Source organism: Cetorhinus maximus, chromosome 24, assembly GCF_964194155.1.
Source record: "Cetorhinus maximus chromosome 24, sCetMax3.hap1.1, whole genome shotgun sequence".
Classification (NCBI taxonomy): Eukaryota; Metazoa; Chordata; class Chondrichthyes; order Lamniformes; family Cetorhinidae; genus Cetorhinus; species Cetorhinus maximus.
The window spans coordinates 38,790,058-38,807,458 of NC_135902.1; the positions used below are offsets into that span (position 1 = coordinate 38,790,058).

Below are 17,401 nucleotides of genomic sequence, written 5' to 3' on the forward strand. Positions count from 1 at the left end.
ACATGCTGTTTGATACAATCCACCAGTCTTTGGGACGTATGGCTTACATACCTGGCATCACACTGGCACTGAAATTCATACTTTTTCATTTATTCATGGGATGTGGGTGTTGTTGGCTAGGCCAGCATTTATTGTCCATCCCTAATTGACCTTGAGAAGGTGGTGGTGAGCTGCCGCCTTGAACTGCTGCAGCCCATGTGGCGTAGGTACACCCACAGTGCTGTTGAGAGGGGTTTCCAGGATTTTGACCCAGCAACAGTGAAGGAATGGTGATATATTTCTAAGTCAGGATGGTGAGTGGCTTGGAGGGGAACTCATAAGTGGTGGTGCTCCCATGTACCTACTGCCCTTGTCCTTCTAGATTGTAGTGGCCGTGGGTTTGGAAGGTGCTGTCTAAGCATCTTGTTGCTACGTGAGCAATGGATGAGGCTCAAGCTGTTTCACGCTGTACTATGCAGTAGCAACACGAGTGGTATTCGTCACTAAAAGGATGCTGCCATCAAGCCAAAAAGGTGTTCTGTCTTTCACACAAATGAGTAATGTGGTAAATGAATTTCAATGCCAGTGTGGTTCTAGGTGCTCAGTGTGCTAAGAATTAGGCAACCTACCAATTGTCAGTCGAACTCTCAGAGTGGCACATTTGTGTGTACTAGAAGCTACATATATTAATGCACAGGGCATTGTTCTTTGCAGACAGAAAGAACATGCATGCACATTGCGCCTGTTTCAGCTAAACAAAATAAGTGACAGCCATTCGCTGGTTCATTCTTCAGGGCAATTCCTTGGCCAATCAGGGTCAAGCTGCCTGGCTTAAATTTCAAACAATGTTTGGCAGTTAACTGTCAGTCACCATCAATTGGTGCATTCTCCATGGCAACACCTCTACCAATCAGAATCCACACGCCAACCAACCAACACTCTCTTTTCATACGGTATAAATTGTTGTTTCCCCCTTATATTTGTATTCTTGTGAAATGTCCAGATGAGTGCAAGACATAAAGCTTTAACATGTCTCTTTTTTCAGCAATTATCCTTTAATTGTTTGGAGAACTGAACTGTACACAATAGTTCTGATTGTGGCCTAATCAAGGTTTTATATACATTTAACATTCCCATTGTATTTCATTCCCCTAGAAATGAATCCCAGAAACTTATGTCCTAATCAACTTACATTGCTACTTTTAGCGCATTATGTTTCTGCATCCTCCGATCTTTTTGCCTTATTGAGTTTCTTATCTCTCAAAGAATAAATGGCCTCCTACTAAAATCAACAACTTCTTGATTGGCTGTATAGAATTTTATCTGTCATTTATCCACCCACTCTGCAAGCCTGTATCCTGTAAGCATTCTATTCTAAAGTGACGTGGCTTGTTTGTTAACATTCTGATGCATTAGTGGCACAAATTATTGCCCTGATTTGCAACACTCCACTTTTTTTTAAGTAATACTTTATCTCCTCTCCCCTTTAGGCAGCCAACCTAACGACAGCTTCAAGATCACCTGCCTTTTTATCATGTTTCCACAAGCAGATAAATGGGCTCTTGCTTCAGGAGATGAAGGAATGGAGCTCATGGGACTTTCGTCTGTGGCGAAACCAAGAATACCTGCAATTACCTCTCTTAAATATGGAGCAATCCTCCTTACTGTCATTCTAGTTGGTTTGTTTACTTATCACAGTTATTCTACACCAGAGTCTCTGGTAATGTCTACATCTATTAACACAGGAAAATCTAAACTGGACCTTTTGTGGCAATATCCAAATTATAAAAACAGAACAGAGACCTCAGAAACACTGAGCAAGCTATCATTCGATAAGAGTCATCTCAGTGCCTCTCAATGTGATATTGATACTAATAGTAGGTTTGACTGTGCTTTCAATGAACTGGTTGACATGAAGAAATGTCAGGCTCGTGGCTGTTGCTGGAATCCAGTGGTCAATGCGAATTCCCCGCTTTGTTTTTTACCTTCAAACTATCCTTCTTACAACATGGATTATCTTTCCCCAACCATTACTGGCTACACAGCAACACTGAGTCGCACTGAGAAGACATTGTTCCTTAATGACATAATGACGCTTCAGTTGAATGTAATGTACGAGACAGCAGGCAGACTTCATTTTACTGTAAGTAATAACAATTGAAAAGCTAATTTTAGTAAAATCATAAAAAGGATTGTAGACTGTCAATGTGATGATAACAATGCTAATACAACCATTATTAATCTGTGTAAATTTCCAGGTAATGTTAAAATTTGTTATATTTGACCTTCACAGATAAAGTCTCCCGATAAATTGAAATAATACAAAAAATAACGGATTCAGATTTTTTTTAACTCAGAACAAATTTTAATATTTCCCTTTATTAGGTGCCTTCCTTATATACAATATTTTACTTCCACAGGGCTGAGAACTTGTGGATCACCCATGTTTCTGGTAGTATCTTTCCACAGCTATACTTGAAGACAGACTCAGAGTTAAAACATTCCAGACATAGTATACCCAAGAGCCACCTGTTTTTCTATTAGAATATTAGAATTTGTTGTGCCCGTGGACTAAACTGCTTAAAGTTTAGACTTACATAGGCAAATGAAGAGGATATGTCTTTCAGATATGCAGGTTTATGTTGCTATTGATCACAATGGGTGAGGAATGTGGCTTAATAGATAAATCTTATTAATATATTTTTGATATTCTTGTTCTGTTTACAAGAAGCTGAACTTTTGGCTGCAATTTTCAGGAGCACAGTCAAAGTTGCATGCAGTTGATAGAAAGACAGAATTAATTTTGTGTAGGTAAATTTTCCATCCTTATCCTTCTCGACACGGCTACAGTTTTTGACACAGTTGACCACAACATCCTCCACCAGCACCTCTGCACTGTTGCCCAGCTGAGTGGGATTGCTCTGACTTGATTCCATTCTTATTTATCTAATTGTAGCTAGAGAATCACATGCAATGGCTTTTCTTCCTGCTCCTGCACCATTACTGCTGATGTCTTCCCAGGATCTGTCCTTGGTCTCCTCTTATTTCTCATCTACATGTTAATCCTCGTTGACATCATCTGAAAGCACTGCGTTAGTTTTCACATGTATGCTGACACTACCCAGCTCTACCTCATTACCACCTGCCTCAACTCCTCCACTGTTGCTAAATTATCAGACTGTTTATCCAATATCCAGTACTGGATGAGCAGAAATTTCCTCCAATTAAATATTGGGAAGACCGAAACCATTGTTTTCGGTCTCCGATCCAAATTCCGCTCCATAGCTTCCGATTTCATCCCTCTCCCTAGCAAAAGTTCAGGATTAAGCCAGGTGTCACATTTGACCCCAAGATGGTCTCCAACCTCATATTCGTGCCATCACTAAGACCGCCTGTGGGTGCTCAGTAACATCACTTAACCTTCGCCCCTGTCTTACCTTCATTCATGCCCTTGTTACCTCCAGACTTGACCTTTCCTACACACTCCTGGCTGGTCTCCCATATTCTACCCTCCATAAACTGAAGGTCATCCAAAACTCTGCCTTTGGTGTTTTAACAAGTGCCAAGTTCCATTTCCCATCACTCCTGTGCTCATTGATCTACATTGGCTCCCAACCAAGCACTGTCTTGATTTTAAAATTCTCATCCTTGTTTTCAAATCCCTCCATGGCCTCGCCCCTCCCTATCCCTGTAACCTCCTGCACTCGCCAAAACCCTGTGAGATATCTGTACTCCTCTAATTCTGGTCAGTTGTGAATCCCCGATTTTAATTGCTCAACATTGGTGGCCGTGCCTTTGGTTGCCTAGGCCTTGAGCTCTGGAATACCCTCCCTACCCCCCTCTACCTCACTTTCCTCTTTTAAGACATTTCTCGAAACCTACCTCTTTGACCAAGCTTCTGGTCATCTGATTTAATATCTCCTTTTTTGTGGATCCATGTCATTATTAGTTTTATAATGCTCCTGTGATGTTTTATTATGTTAAAATCACCATATAAACATAAGATGTTTCCTCTAGCTGGTTGCATTGTCTCCTGATCACTTATGCTGGATTAGAAAATAAACTCCTTCAATTCTGACATTAGGAACAAAATTGATCCTCAAATATCATACATTTTTGCTGTTGTCAAGACTGATTGAAGTGTGTAATTTTATATAGTTGATAGTTAAACAAATCTGATCTATTATTGGAAAACAAAGAAATTCAGGATCAATAATGACAACAATGAATATGCTTAATGTAAGATACATTTGGAAGTTATCTTTTTTTCTTCAGTAAGCGTTATTTTTCTGTCTTCCAGCTTAAGGATCCAAGGAGCAAACGGTATGAGGTTCCAATTGATGTTCCTAAGGTGACTGAGAAAGCTTCAACTCAACTCTACACTGTTAGATTTTCATCCAGACCTTTTGGCATAATTGTACAAAGGAAATCAAATGGCCTTGTACTGTAAGTCTGATTAGCCTTGGCATTTCCTTCTATATTAACTTCACTTGCAGAATTTACATTTCACTCAAAAACATAGAAGCTCTGGAGCTGAATGAAACAGAAAAATAGAAGCAGGAGTAGGTCATTCGGCCCTTTGAGCCTGCTGCGCCATTCAATGTGATCATGGCTGATCCTCTATCTCAACACCATACTTCCACTCTCCCCATACCCCTTGATGCCTTTAGAGTCTAGAAATCCATCTATTTCCTTCTTAAATATATTCAGTAACTTGGACTCCGCAGCCCTCTGTGGTAGAGAATTCCACAGGTTCACCATCCTCTGAGTGAAGAAGTTTCTCCTCATCTCAGTCCTAAATGGCCTATCCCATATCCTGAGATTGTGACCCCTTGTTCGAGACCAGAGGAAACATCATCCCTGCATCCAGTCTGTCCAACCCTGTCAGAATTTTATACATTTCAATAAGATCCCCCCTCATTCTTCTAAACTTCAGTGAATACAGGCTTGGTCGGCCCAATCTCTCCTCATACGACAATCCTGCCATCCCAGGAATCAGTCTGGCCCTGGCAGAACAAAGCATTGATGCACAGGTCAGTGATAAGTATTGTTCGCACTGTTGATGAGTCACCATCACTTTGCTGATGATTATAGGTAGGGCAACACATGGCAGTTTTCCACATTGTCAGGTAGATGCCAGTGTTGTAACTGCACTGGAACAGTTTGGCCAGAGGCACAGCTACTTCACCAGTCTTCAGCAATGTAAATCTGTTTGTGTATCAAAGTCTCACCTGCAATCAGCTGAAGCCAGTTGATTTATGATCAGTTTTGAATAATCCATAAGTTTGCGGAATTCAATGGCCTTCTACAAGGCTATGCCCCTTTAGTTTTGAAAATATGAGTTTTCAACTTTCAGATGATTGGAAATGTTGCAATTTGAACTAAGAGCAAACTGCTTAAAAATGGGCCACATTCCAAGGTGGAGGTGAGAAACAAACAAATCACCCTCAGAGGAATGTGAAGAGAGAGGCATTTTCTATAATCCAGACACCCATCGAAACTCATAACTGTCTAAGGAAGAGGCATTAAAAATGCACAGTACTGGATATTGAAACAATGGCTGCCACAGACTGACACACCCAAATCCTTTTGGGAATACAAAATGGGTGAAGTATTTCAAGGCAGGACTGCCAGCTGCTAGAGAGAAATTGCAAGTGACACAGGCAGTGTCAAGAAAGACTACAGCAGAGGAAACAAACTGGGGTTGCTGCTCTCTCCCTCTCTTTCGTGGAATAAGCGTGTTGCCCGGCTCAGCGAACCAAGATCTCTTAATAATTGTAATATCTTCTACATCTGACTGCATCCAAGAAACTAGCTAAATCAGCCGCAATGTTAAATATCTACGCTTTAGGGACAATCAAAGAACAATTAACAGTATATTCTTTTATCTTTTTTAAATTAAGCTCCAACTCCCTTATTTCTGATACCTGTATGTATGTGTTTGTGTGTGTGGACCCTCATGACTGTATGAGGGCCAAATGCTTGACGTTGCGGTTTTATTATTTTTATCAGATAGTGGTTAATAAATTTGCTCTTTCTTTGACTCAAGAAAACCTTGTTTGATTGGCTCCTTTACTCACAGCTTAAATAGTTAAATACATTCTGATTTGGAAAAGGGCATATCCTCGTGAAAAGGAAACTTAAGCCTATGTGGTGACCAACCAAGGAGGTTGAAGCCAGTTCATCCCTTCTCACCTGGTCGTAACATAAGATAGAAGCTAAAATAATGATAAACGGACTATAAAAAAAAACAATTCTTTTATGTTTTAAAAATATGTGGAATTCTTTATAATTGTGGAGGAATTTGACATTCCACAAATATAAAATTAACTTTTCAGGGCCCATAAGGGTGTTTAGCAGTAATTATGAAGCTCATATGAGTGCTAAAAACTCAGTTACGCATCATTCAACAGGTGTAACTATCCTCAGCATTTTTACAAGAGACTAACAGCATTAGAGTAGATGTTCTCATCAAATCATGATTCAAGAGGGATACAGATTATATTAGACTGTCTACAGCATGCCCTATGGAGGAGCATAGACTCACTGACAGCACATTCTGGGATTCTGCACATGTCCAAACACCCATAGTTGCTCTCAGTTTCAGTGGAATAAGGCAGCGATGCTGACATTTTCTTCATCATTACCACAGCAAATTCCAGGCCGACATTTCAGTATACCTTGGGCAAGTTAATCTTCATTGGTGTATTTACTGTCTTGCATTTTTAAAAATATATTCATTCATGAGATGTGGGTGTTGCTGGCTAGTACAGCATTTATTGCCCATCCCTAATTGCCCTTGTTCAGAGGGCATTTAAAAGTCAACCACATTGTTGTGGTCTGTCCCTTGTAGGGCCAGACCAGGTAAGGATGGCTTCCCTAAAGGATGTTAGTGAACCAGATGGGTTTTTACAACGATCGGCCATGATTTCATAGTCGTCATCAGACTTTATAATTCTGGATTTTTGTTGAATTCAAATTTCACCATCTGTCACAGTGGGATTCGAAACCAGGCCCCCAGAGCACTACTCACCATGTGTCCCTCTGGCAAGATTGTTGAGCTTTGTGACAAATCTATTGAATGCCACAGACATGATAAGAAAATCTGAGAATAAGATCAGAATTTTAAAAAAAACAAAATGATGTAAGTTACAGGCAGGAAGGGGGATTAATTTAAACCACCTTACTTTTTCCTCTCACTACCCATCCGTAAACAGAAAAGTGTTTTAATTTGCTTTCCCCTTTATAAGCAGTGGCGTGTTTCTAAACCCCTCAGTTTTGGTGTGATCCAATTTTCTATTAATAACCCCACAGCAAACTCGAGATAGTATGAACTCCATAGGGTTAGCTTATTTGCACACACTCAAAATGTGGGAGGGGGGTCACTACGTACCCCACTGTGTACTCATATAGTAAAAGAGGGATAGAGAAAGAAAGATTTACAGGGCAAAGACCACAAAGAAAAGAATTATTGTTTCACGTGTGTCCAGAATCAAAGCCCAATGGTGTATTCCTTCACAGAGGTTGGCAGGCTAAACTGATGCTGGATAATTCACTTTTCCAGTAGAGTTGACTTCCATGATGAGATAAGCATGCAGAGATGAATCAGTCTTGTAGGCAATGGTTACAGAAGTTCCAGTTGAAACAGTAGATGGAGCCAGGCATTCAAACCTGGACAGAGCCTCTTTTCTGTGGTGCTGCTTATAGATGGTAAAAACAGCAGACTGAGGTTTCTTAGTACCACAAGGCAATATTACTGGTTCCACCAGCTAGGAGTTCATGTCACATGACTCCCACCTCTCCACTCTGGCTTTGACAAGGATGTGAATCCCTTTATCTGGGTCCCTGAGATTGTTAATGTTCCAACCATTAAGCCTTGAATGAGAGGTTGAGGGGTCCTTTGTCCCAAATGTCTAATTGGTTCAGGTTGGCCAGGCCTGACTTAAGAAATGTAGATGGCCTTTATATAGTTCCCTTTGAATTTGGTCTCTGCAGCCCACATGGGGTCATAAAAGGGTTCAGAGATAAGATGTCAGTTTCAGCAAAACTGCCTTATTAGCTCTTATTGAACGAGGGTCACAGACAGACTTAGCTTTAGCCATTTTAAAAAGTGTCTTTGTCCAGTTTTTAAAATTTTAGAAATTAGCCATAACGAGTGCAGGGTCTTAGCCCCCCAACAGTTACCATAACAGAAAAATAAAGGTATATTTTACTACTTCACCTTGCGGAATAAACTGTTAACATGGATAAATTATGCACTCATTTTGGAACTAAGCGAGACCTTCTCTGGTTGTTTTCTTTTAAGATTCCACTTAAATTACTGAACAGAGGACATTTTCCCACTATGTTTACAATGTTGCAAACACATGACATAATAAAAATTCCTCCTGATTTCTATAATTGTCAAAATCTTCCCCCTATGCCATGCAATATTTCCAACTGACAGGGTAATGCACCTTATTCCTGGTTTCTAAAATGCTGTGCTGAAATCATCCAGTTGAAGATAGTTCTTCTGAGGTTTTCTTCTCATGAAATAAGAAAAACAAAGTCAATGAGAAGCCCCTGTTGCTCCTTTAAATGAATACTTTTTGAATTTTCATTGCCAAAATTTGCAGATGAGAAACAACCACTCTTGAGAAACAAGAAAGTAGCTGCAGCCAAGGAGGTGTTCCCTTTGAGCCATTCAGCTCATGAAAAAATTGGAAAGAAAGAAGATTTTTTCACTCAATGCACACACATATATTTAAGGACTGAATTCAGGAATTGGTGGAAAGGCCTTTCTAAAGTAATTTAATCCAATGGCAGCTTGTGGAATTTAAATTAAATTAATAAATCGAGAATCGAAAACTAACCCATTTGGTTCACTCATGTCCTTTAGGGAAGAAAATCTGCCATCTTTACCCGATCTGGTCTACATATGATTCCAGATACACATCAATGTAATTGACTCTTAACTGCTCTCTGAAATGGCCTAGCATGCCATTCAGTTCAAGGTCGATTAGAGATTGGCAACAAATTGCCAGTGACACTCTCATCCCGTAGAAGAATAAAGAAAAATAATGATGTTTAGTTAGAATGAAGATGACCAGGTAACGCTGTAAATGGTTTCCCTTAAAAAGAAAATTAGCAAGGGACCCTTCCCTATAGTACAGGTTCTCTACCCGAAACATAACACAAATGTTCTCCTTTTTCTGAGATGTTGGTACACCCGGTGGGTAATTTATACTTTCAGTTTTAACTTTTAGTTCTTATAAAATTTGCAGAAATTCTAGAAGAAAGAAATTTTAAAGTCTAGATTTCAGCCTATTTAATTATTATCAATTAATTTTATATTTTGAGAATGCACAGAAATGCAATACACAAGCAGCTCAAAACCAGGCCGGAAGCCCATGTTGTTTTCATTGTCATATACATGCTTAATAATTGTAAGAAAATGTGAACTATGAAACTTAGCACAAAAGAAATTCTATACAACAACCACATAAGTCAGTATTTTTAAATGTTTTTCAGCCATTTTTCGGTAATCTCATTGTATAATAATATATCCTATTTATTTTTTATCTAGCCTGAACACAACAGCGGGGCCGTTGTTTTATACTGATCAGTTTCTGCAAATCTCCACCTCCCTGGCCTCGAAATACATTTCAGGTCTGGGAGAACACACGACAAATCTGATCCTCAATGTCAATTGGACTCGATTAACTCATTGGACCAGAGATCAAGGACCTCATGTAAGTTAGTTAGCTTGTTTGTTTCTTTCGCATTGTTGAGACATTCGTAATGCCAATTCTGGCCTGAGAAATGAGTGGCAAACCTTTTCCAAAATACCACTCTTGGATGGAAGACTCTTGATGAGACATAAGTTACAAATACCTATCTACAAAGAAATGTGCATGCATACTGTGGCTGGTTATATTTTTCCCTTGTCCTTAAGTCCTGTGGAGAAGAGTGTAATTTTGAACTTTTTTTCCCCTCTTTCAGAATTCTCTTGTATTAGTGTTGATTACATCTTAGAAATTTCCATTCTGGAACATTTCATAAAACAGTGAAAAAATATGGAACACAGTCAGTGCTGCCCTGCTCAAGGCCAACTCAAAGCAGTCTGTTAATGCACAAGGGACCTCAAACTGATGCCCTTGTGTCTCTTACCTTGTAGCATTTGTAAGTGTCTTGCATAAGTTATTCCATATGTGAAGAAAAAACATTCTCACTACAGTGAGACATCATATGATCGAATTAATTTTTGCCACAGAAGAAATTGGGCAATAAGTGCTGTATGTGATAATACAAAATATTAGGTCACAAGGATGCTGGTTGTAGTATTTTAGCCCTGCAACATGACCCTTCATTCTACAGTTCCTTTCTGCTTGCTAAGGCTAAGCTACAACTTCATATTCATCAACAAAACTTTGATAATGTCATTCATCATTTCTACCCCACCCTTATAGCTGATGAAACTCTGATTCATACCTTCATCACCACCATTCTCAACTTTTACAATATTTTTTTTGCCATCCCACCCCAACCCATCTTCGTCCTGCCCGAGTTCCAACTCACTGAAGACTTTGCATCTTATTCCATACCAAGTCCTGCACACCTATCAATCCTGTCCTTAATGGCCTCTACTGGCTTCCCATTTCCCCAAATCAGTGATTTCAAGATCCTCCCTGGGCTTGCTCCACCCTGCCTCAGTAACTTTCTCATGTTCTGCTTAAACCCACTGCTCTTCCAACTTTGACATACCGTGTGTTTCTCACATCCCTTAGCCTCTCAGTCATTGGTGGCAGAGCTTTCAACCATCATGATCCTGCACTCTGGATTTCTCTGCTTAAACTTCTTCAACTTTCTACATCTCTCCACTTTTAAAAGCCTTCTCAATACATGGCTTCATTTGAAATAATTCTAAATTTAATGTCTCGTGTCATTGTGCTCTGGAACTGTTCACAGAGAGAGTGAGAGCCACTGTATCAGTCTCTTTTTATTTTCTCCCTTTCTTTTCATCTACTCTGTTTTCGCTCTTGTTCCTACCTGGACATGAATAGCATCTGTTTGATGATAAACCTAAGACTTCATTATGTATTGCAAGAAAAATATGTTTCCTATTGTTCTGTGCCACAACAACATACTCTATGGGCAGGATATTCCAGTTGGCAAACGAAGGCAACGTGTAAAATGACACGGCATGATGTTGGGCAGAACTCCCGACGTCACCCCGCGTCATTTCCATTCTCAGGTCGGTGGGGGTGCAGCCGAATCAGCTGTGCGCCCACCGACCTGTCAACGGCCTATTGAGGCCATTTAAAAAGTACTTAACACAATTAATGGACCTGCCCGTCCAACCTTAGGGTTGGCGGGCAGGCCGGGAGCCCTGACGGGCTTAAGAAAAAGCATGAAACCTCATCCACAGGCGGGATGAGGTTTCATGAGGGTTTTAAAATATTTAATAAGGTTTTGAGTAAAAGTGATGGACATGTCCCAACTAATGTGACAGTGTCACGTGAGGGGACCTGTCAGGAAAATTTTTAAACATTTGTCTTAAAAGTTTTAATTCCGAGGTGATCTCCCTGAGGCAGCACTGAGCCTCAGGGAGCTCAGTGCGGTCTTTCATGTGCATGCGTGAAAGAGCACACTCCCGGCTGAGGAAATCCCCTGCCGCCTGCACAGGGAGTCACCATGCTGGAAAGTGCAGGTGAAGAATGGGACGTGTTCAGTGGTGATGGCCTCTTCCTTGAATTAACTGATACCATTCACTTGGCTAAGGTATTAGTGGAGTGCTGGCACCTTTTGAACAAAACCCAGCATGTCTTATCTCACAGAAAAGAGGGGAAACATTAGGAAAGGGGTGCCTGAAAGTTTGTCCCTCAATAAGTCTACATGAATATTTAAGGAATCAGTTATGAACTCGAACAAGAATATTTTTCATGTATCTTCACTGACACTAGCCTGTTTGTTGCAGCCAAATGCCAATTTATATGGCTCACACCCTTTCTACTTGGTGATGGAAGAGGATGGATCAGCTCATGGTGTTTTCCTGTTAAACAGTAACGCAAAGGGTAAGAAATTAACTTACTTGGATAGATAAATACAATCAGAATTGGAGATATACTAAACCTGTTTAATAATAAACTACCAGATAAACTTACTGCAATGTAAGTAAGCATTTTTTGCTATGCTGATATGTTGTACTTTGGTTTGCTTTTGGTCTTTCACATTTACTGTTTCCCTGCCTGTCTGCTTTGTTGAAATCTTTCTGCTGTAGGTGGCCTATTTGCAAATCAAATTTAGAATATACATATCATTTTTATATGTAAATCATTTGCAAAATTGCTTCCCTCCCATTCCAGTGGGATTGTACTTAGCTTTTGCTTGCTATTTCACCCAAATCAGCTGGACCAGGACTCTGCCCTGTGTGGAATCACAATCCCTATCTATGTACTATTACTTCTCTGCATTGTTCCATATGTTCCTGAGTTAACAATACTATTTATACTATCTGTGTGAAACTGATACTTAAGAATAAGCTGTTGAGGAAATTAACTCAATTTTATTTCATCTAGACGTATTACTTCAGCCAACACCTGCTCTGACCTGGAGGACCATTGGGGGAATCCTTGATTTTTATGTGTTCTTGGGTCCAGATCCAAAAACAGTGATAAGACAGTACATGGATATTATCGGTAAGATTGAAATCACTACTTGCTATTTAAGCTGAACAAAGACCTAGAATTCACACACACAATTCTTGACTTTAATCTTCTGATTATGCTGCCTCGATATTCATATTTTTATTTTAAAAAATATGTGATTGAAAAATAGCCCATGGCTGTGTACAAAACTCTTTTCTATTTTATTAAATTCATTTCAGGAAAACACAAGGAAATTGCTTTTTTCATATCCAAATAATTGAAAACGTGCTGTTAGAAAGTTATAAAATAAAATTCAGTTATTATAAATGGTTCACCTAACATTTTATAAAGAACAGAATGTGCTTTACTGACCTGAATCTTTGTCTTCCTCCCGATAACCCCCACCCCCAACCAGCACCCAAAACTGCCAACCTAATTTAAATTTTAAAATGTGCCAATTCTATTGTAAGATTTGTTGCTGTGCTAAAACTTAGAGGTACTTGGAATTTTTTCACTGATGTCTAGAAACAATAACCCTTTCAATTACCTTTCTAAGGCTAATTTAGCAAGCAGTTCAGTCTCCGGAAGACTGAACACTTTTACACTTGCCACCAGCAGCATGCCCCTCTAAGTAAGCTTCAGAGTTTAGTGGCGTTTTTGTGTTAACAGTGCATGTACAAAAGGAACTGGTTTGAAACTGTCCAAATACATTTCATGTGGTAACTAACTGTCAACAAAAAAGAGACTTCAGACTCCTCAGTCTGAACCATACTCATGCCAGGTTCCAGAACACACATGCCAATATCTACCTCAGTTTTACGCAGTTTCCCCTCTTCCCTTGCCCTCCATGTTTCAAATTTCAAATGAGAGGATAAACCGAAGTCCTCTCTTCCTGTCAAGTGGATGTAAAAGATTCCTTGGCACTATTTCAAAGGAAGGCAGCATAGTGCTCCCCAGTGAGCAGGCCAATATTTATCCCTCAACCAACATCACCAAAACAGATTATCAAGTCATTATCACAATGCCACTGCACAAATTGCTGCCACATTTCCAATATTACAACAGTGACTGCACTTCACAAAGGTATGTAATTGACTGTAATGATGTCATGAAAGGTGCTATATCAGTGCAAATCTTTTGTTCTTTTCTAGTGCCACTTAGCATAGCATCTTATTGTACATTTTCATGACTCTGTAGGTTATCCAATAATGCCTCCATACTGGAGTCTGGGATTCCATCTGTGTCGGTGGGGTTACTGGAGCACCAACATTACCCGGCAGGTTGTGGCGAACATGATGAAAGCTAACATGCCTCAGGTGAGCATACAAAGTAAAAGGTCATTTCCCTTTGGAAACAAATCTGGTTTTCAAAATAAAGCAATCTCCTAAAGGGTACTCCACAGAAGTTCTGCAAGATCTAAGCACTTGACTTCAGCAATGTTATCGGACCACATTTTCTTTGGATTAAAGTGTTCAATAATTGGGTTTTTTGTAGAAGTGTATAATCCAAAAATCCATTTGGCCCATCATTTGTGTTCAGACTGTATGGAAAACTATCCAAATAGTCCCACTCTCCAGCTATTTCTCTCTATCCCTGCAAATTTCTCTTTTTCAAGTGTATATGCATTTCTCTTTCTGAAAGTCAGTTGCTTCCACCACCTCTTCTGGTACCATATTGCTGATTGTAACAACTTGCTAACTGAAAGAAATTCTTCTAATTTCCCCAATAAACCTTTTGCGAATTATCTTAAACTTGTGCCTCTGCTAGCTAATCTTCCTGCCAGTGGAAATTGTTTCTCCATATTTACTCTGTCAAGACATCATAATTTTGAACACTTCTATTAATTGTCTCCTTAACCTTCTTTGCTAAAGGACAATGATCCCAGCTTCTTTCATCTTTCCTCATAACTGAAGTCCCACATCCCTGGTTCCAAGTACCCTGCCAAAGGCCTTGACATCCTTACTAAAGTGTGGTGCCCGTTGTTGGACTCAATACGAAAGTTGAAACCTAACCAGTGATTTATAAAGATGTCAGAGATAAATTGGAACTTAATAATGTCTGTCATTTTGTATCTTTTCTGACCACAGCCACCATATATCTAGCTTCCTGCCACTTAAGTTCCCCTGAATGTTGTGCCCATTTCTAAGTTACGACTGTTCTGACTCCTATTGTAGTATCAGACCATTTGAACAGCAGCTTTTAAAAAAAGAAAAATTTAACCTATAGTCGCTGAATATCTAACAGCCATAAATAAAACATTGTTTTCCTGCTGTAAAGTCTGTTTCATATGTCATGGTTGTGGGGTGAAACATTGTTGTAAACCTGCTGCTTTAACGAACAGCAACACGCAACAGTATTACCTTCAGATCCTAGTATATCTGTGGGAATACATCTCCAATTCTGTTATCTTCTTGATTTCATTGATGTTGATTCCACTTCAGTTGCTTTAATCATATTATGATCATTGCTACCTAAGGGTGCCTTCACAATGAGGTAATTAATTAATCCTGTCTCATTGCACATCACCAGATCGACTCTCGTACTGCTGCTCTAGGAAACTATCCCAAAAAACTAATGGACTGATTTCAATGAAACTTTGTACTCAGACAGGATATGACCCAAGGAGAATTGATTAGTTTTTGGTGAAGCTGCAAATCCGAATGTTGGAATTTTTTAATTATCTGTTAAAGTTAGGAGATAGAGTAAATTGACTTTTACTTTTAGAATGTTGTGGGTTGTTTTATTTAGAATGTTGTTGACTATTTACACACACATTCTCTACTCTCCCTTCCTCTCTCACACACTCTCAAAACCCTCACAACCCTCCCTGTCACACGCTCTTTCTCCCTTCCCCCTCACATGCTCCCTCTCACCCCTGACATGCTCCCCTTCCTCTGTCATACGCTCCCTTTCCCACTCACACGCTCCCCTTGCCGCCTCACATGTTCCCCCTGCCACACTCACAGTACCCCTCCCCGTCACATGCTAGCCCCTCCCTGTCTCAGAGTCCCACTCCCCGTCACACGAGAGTGAGGGGGGGAGCGTGTGACTTGGGGGGGAGGCATGTCAGGGGTGAGGGGGAGCATTTGAGGGGGAAGGGAGGAAGAGTGTGGACGGGGAGTGTGTGTGAGTGGGAGAGTGAGAGAGAGAGGGAGGGAGAGTGGAGAATGTGTGCGTAAGTCTGGCTCACTCCCAGTCTCAGGGTTCTCATTTACCCTCACCCACAAACATGCACTCCTGCCCACTCTCTCAGTAGTTGAGGGTGGGTGAGTGAGCATTCCAAGACTGGGAGTGAGCCAGACACACAAACACTCACCTGATCACACTCTTCTGGTCATCTTTTTTTAAAATGAGTAATAAATATTATCAATTCATTACTTTGACATTTTTTTTGGCTCAGCAAGTTGTTACTTTTCATACTTCAAGCCTTTTTAAAAAATTCATTTTTACCGTTGTGCCAAACCTTACCTTTCCAAAATTTGCTCAACAGCCCCTTGAGTGAAAAAAAATTGAGATGTGGCACCTTCAAGTGGAAAAGATGCACAAGCCTATTCTGAAATATTCAACAACATTTCTAAATAAAGCAACCCACAACATTCCACACTCTCCCCTCTGCCCCAACCTCCTCCCGCTCACTCTCAACCCTCACTCTCCGCCTCCCCCTCACTCTCCTCCTCCCCTCACTCGCCTCCTCCTAATCACTTGCCCCCTCACTCGCCTCTTCCTCACTCCCCTCCCCCCTCGCTCGACCAATCCCCCTCCCCCTTGCTCGACCCCTCCCCCTCGCTCGACCCCTCCCCCTCGCTCGACCCCTCCCCCTCCCCCTCGCTCGACCCCTCCCCCTCCCCCTCGCTCGACCCCTCCCCCTCCCTCTCGCTCGACCCCTCCCCCTCGCTCGACCCCTCCCCCTCGCTCGACCCCTCCCCCTCCCCCTCGCTCGACCCCTCCCCCTCCCCCTCGCTCGACCCCTCCCCCTCCCCCTCGCTCGACCCCTCCCCCTCCCCCGACCCCTCCCCCTCGCTCGACCCCTCCCCCTCGCTCGACCCCTCCCCCTCCCCCTCGCTCGACCCCTCCCCCTCGCTCGACCCCTCCCCCTCGCTCGACCCCTCCCCCTCGCTCGACCCCTCCCCCTCCCCCTCGCTCGACCCCTCCCCCTCCCCCTCGCTCGACCCCTCCCCCTCCCCCTCGCTCGACCCCTCCCCCTCCCCCTCGCTCGACCCCTCCCCCTCCCCCTCGCTCGACCCCTCCCCCTCGCTCGACCCCTCCCCCTCGCTCGACCCCTCCCCCTCGCTCGACCCCTCCCCCTCGCTCGACCCCTCCCCCTCGCTCGACCCCTCCCCCTCGCTCGACCCCTCCCCCTCGCTCGACCCCTCCCCCTCGCTCGACCCCTCCCCCTCGCTCGACCCCTCCCCCTCGCTCGACCCCTCCCCCTCGCTCGACCCCTCCCCCTCGCTCGACCCCTCCCCCTCGCTCGACCCCTCCCCCTCGCTCGACCCCTCCCCCTCGCTCGACCCCTCCCCCTCGCTCGACCCCTCCCCCTCGCTCGACCCCTCCCCCTCGCTCGACCCCTCCCCCTCCCCCCTCGCTCGACCCCTCGCCCTCCCCCCTCGCTCGACCCCTCGCCCTCCCCCCTCGCTCGACCCCTCGCCCTCCCCCCTCGCTCGACCCCTCGCCCTCCCCCCTCGCTCGACCCCTCGCCCTCCCCCCTCGCTCGACCCCTCGCCCTCCCCCCTCGCTCGACCCCTCGCCCTCCCCCCTCGCTCGACCCCTCGCCCTCCCCCCTCGCTCGACCCCTC

The 17,401-nt window shown here is 42.5% G+C and overlaps 1 protein-coding gene across 5 annotated transcripts in view; it reads left to right on the plus strand.

Moving 5' to 3' along the window:
• LOC144699801 (lysosomal alpha-glucosidase-like) overlaps window positions 1–17,401 on the plus strand; it is a 125,073-nt gene that overhangs the window by 75,047 nt on the left and 32,625 nt on the right. For 4 of the 5 annotated variants that reach the window (XM_078571051.1, XM_078571050.1, XM_078571053.1 and 1 more), the window contains exons 2-7: window positions 1,470–2,122; window positions 4,280–4,425; window positions 9,545–9,710; window positions 11,936–12,032; window positions 12,537–12,656; window positions 13,803–13,921. In XM_078571051.1, coding sequence (XP_078427177.1) covers window positions 1,514–2,122; window positions 4,280–4,425; window positions 9,545–9,710; window positions 11,936–12,032; window positions 12,537–12,656; window positions 13,803–13,921 — 1,257 coding nt within the window. In that variant the 5' untranslated portion in view covers window positions 1,470–1,513. The remainder of the gene's footprint in view (window positions 1–1,469; window positions 2,123–4,279; window positions 4,426–9,544; window positions 9,711–11,935; window positions 12,033–12,536; window positions 12,657–13,802; window positions 13,922–17,401) is intronic. The other variant, XM_078571054.1, reaches the window with a different exon arrangement.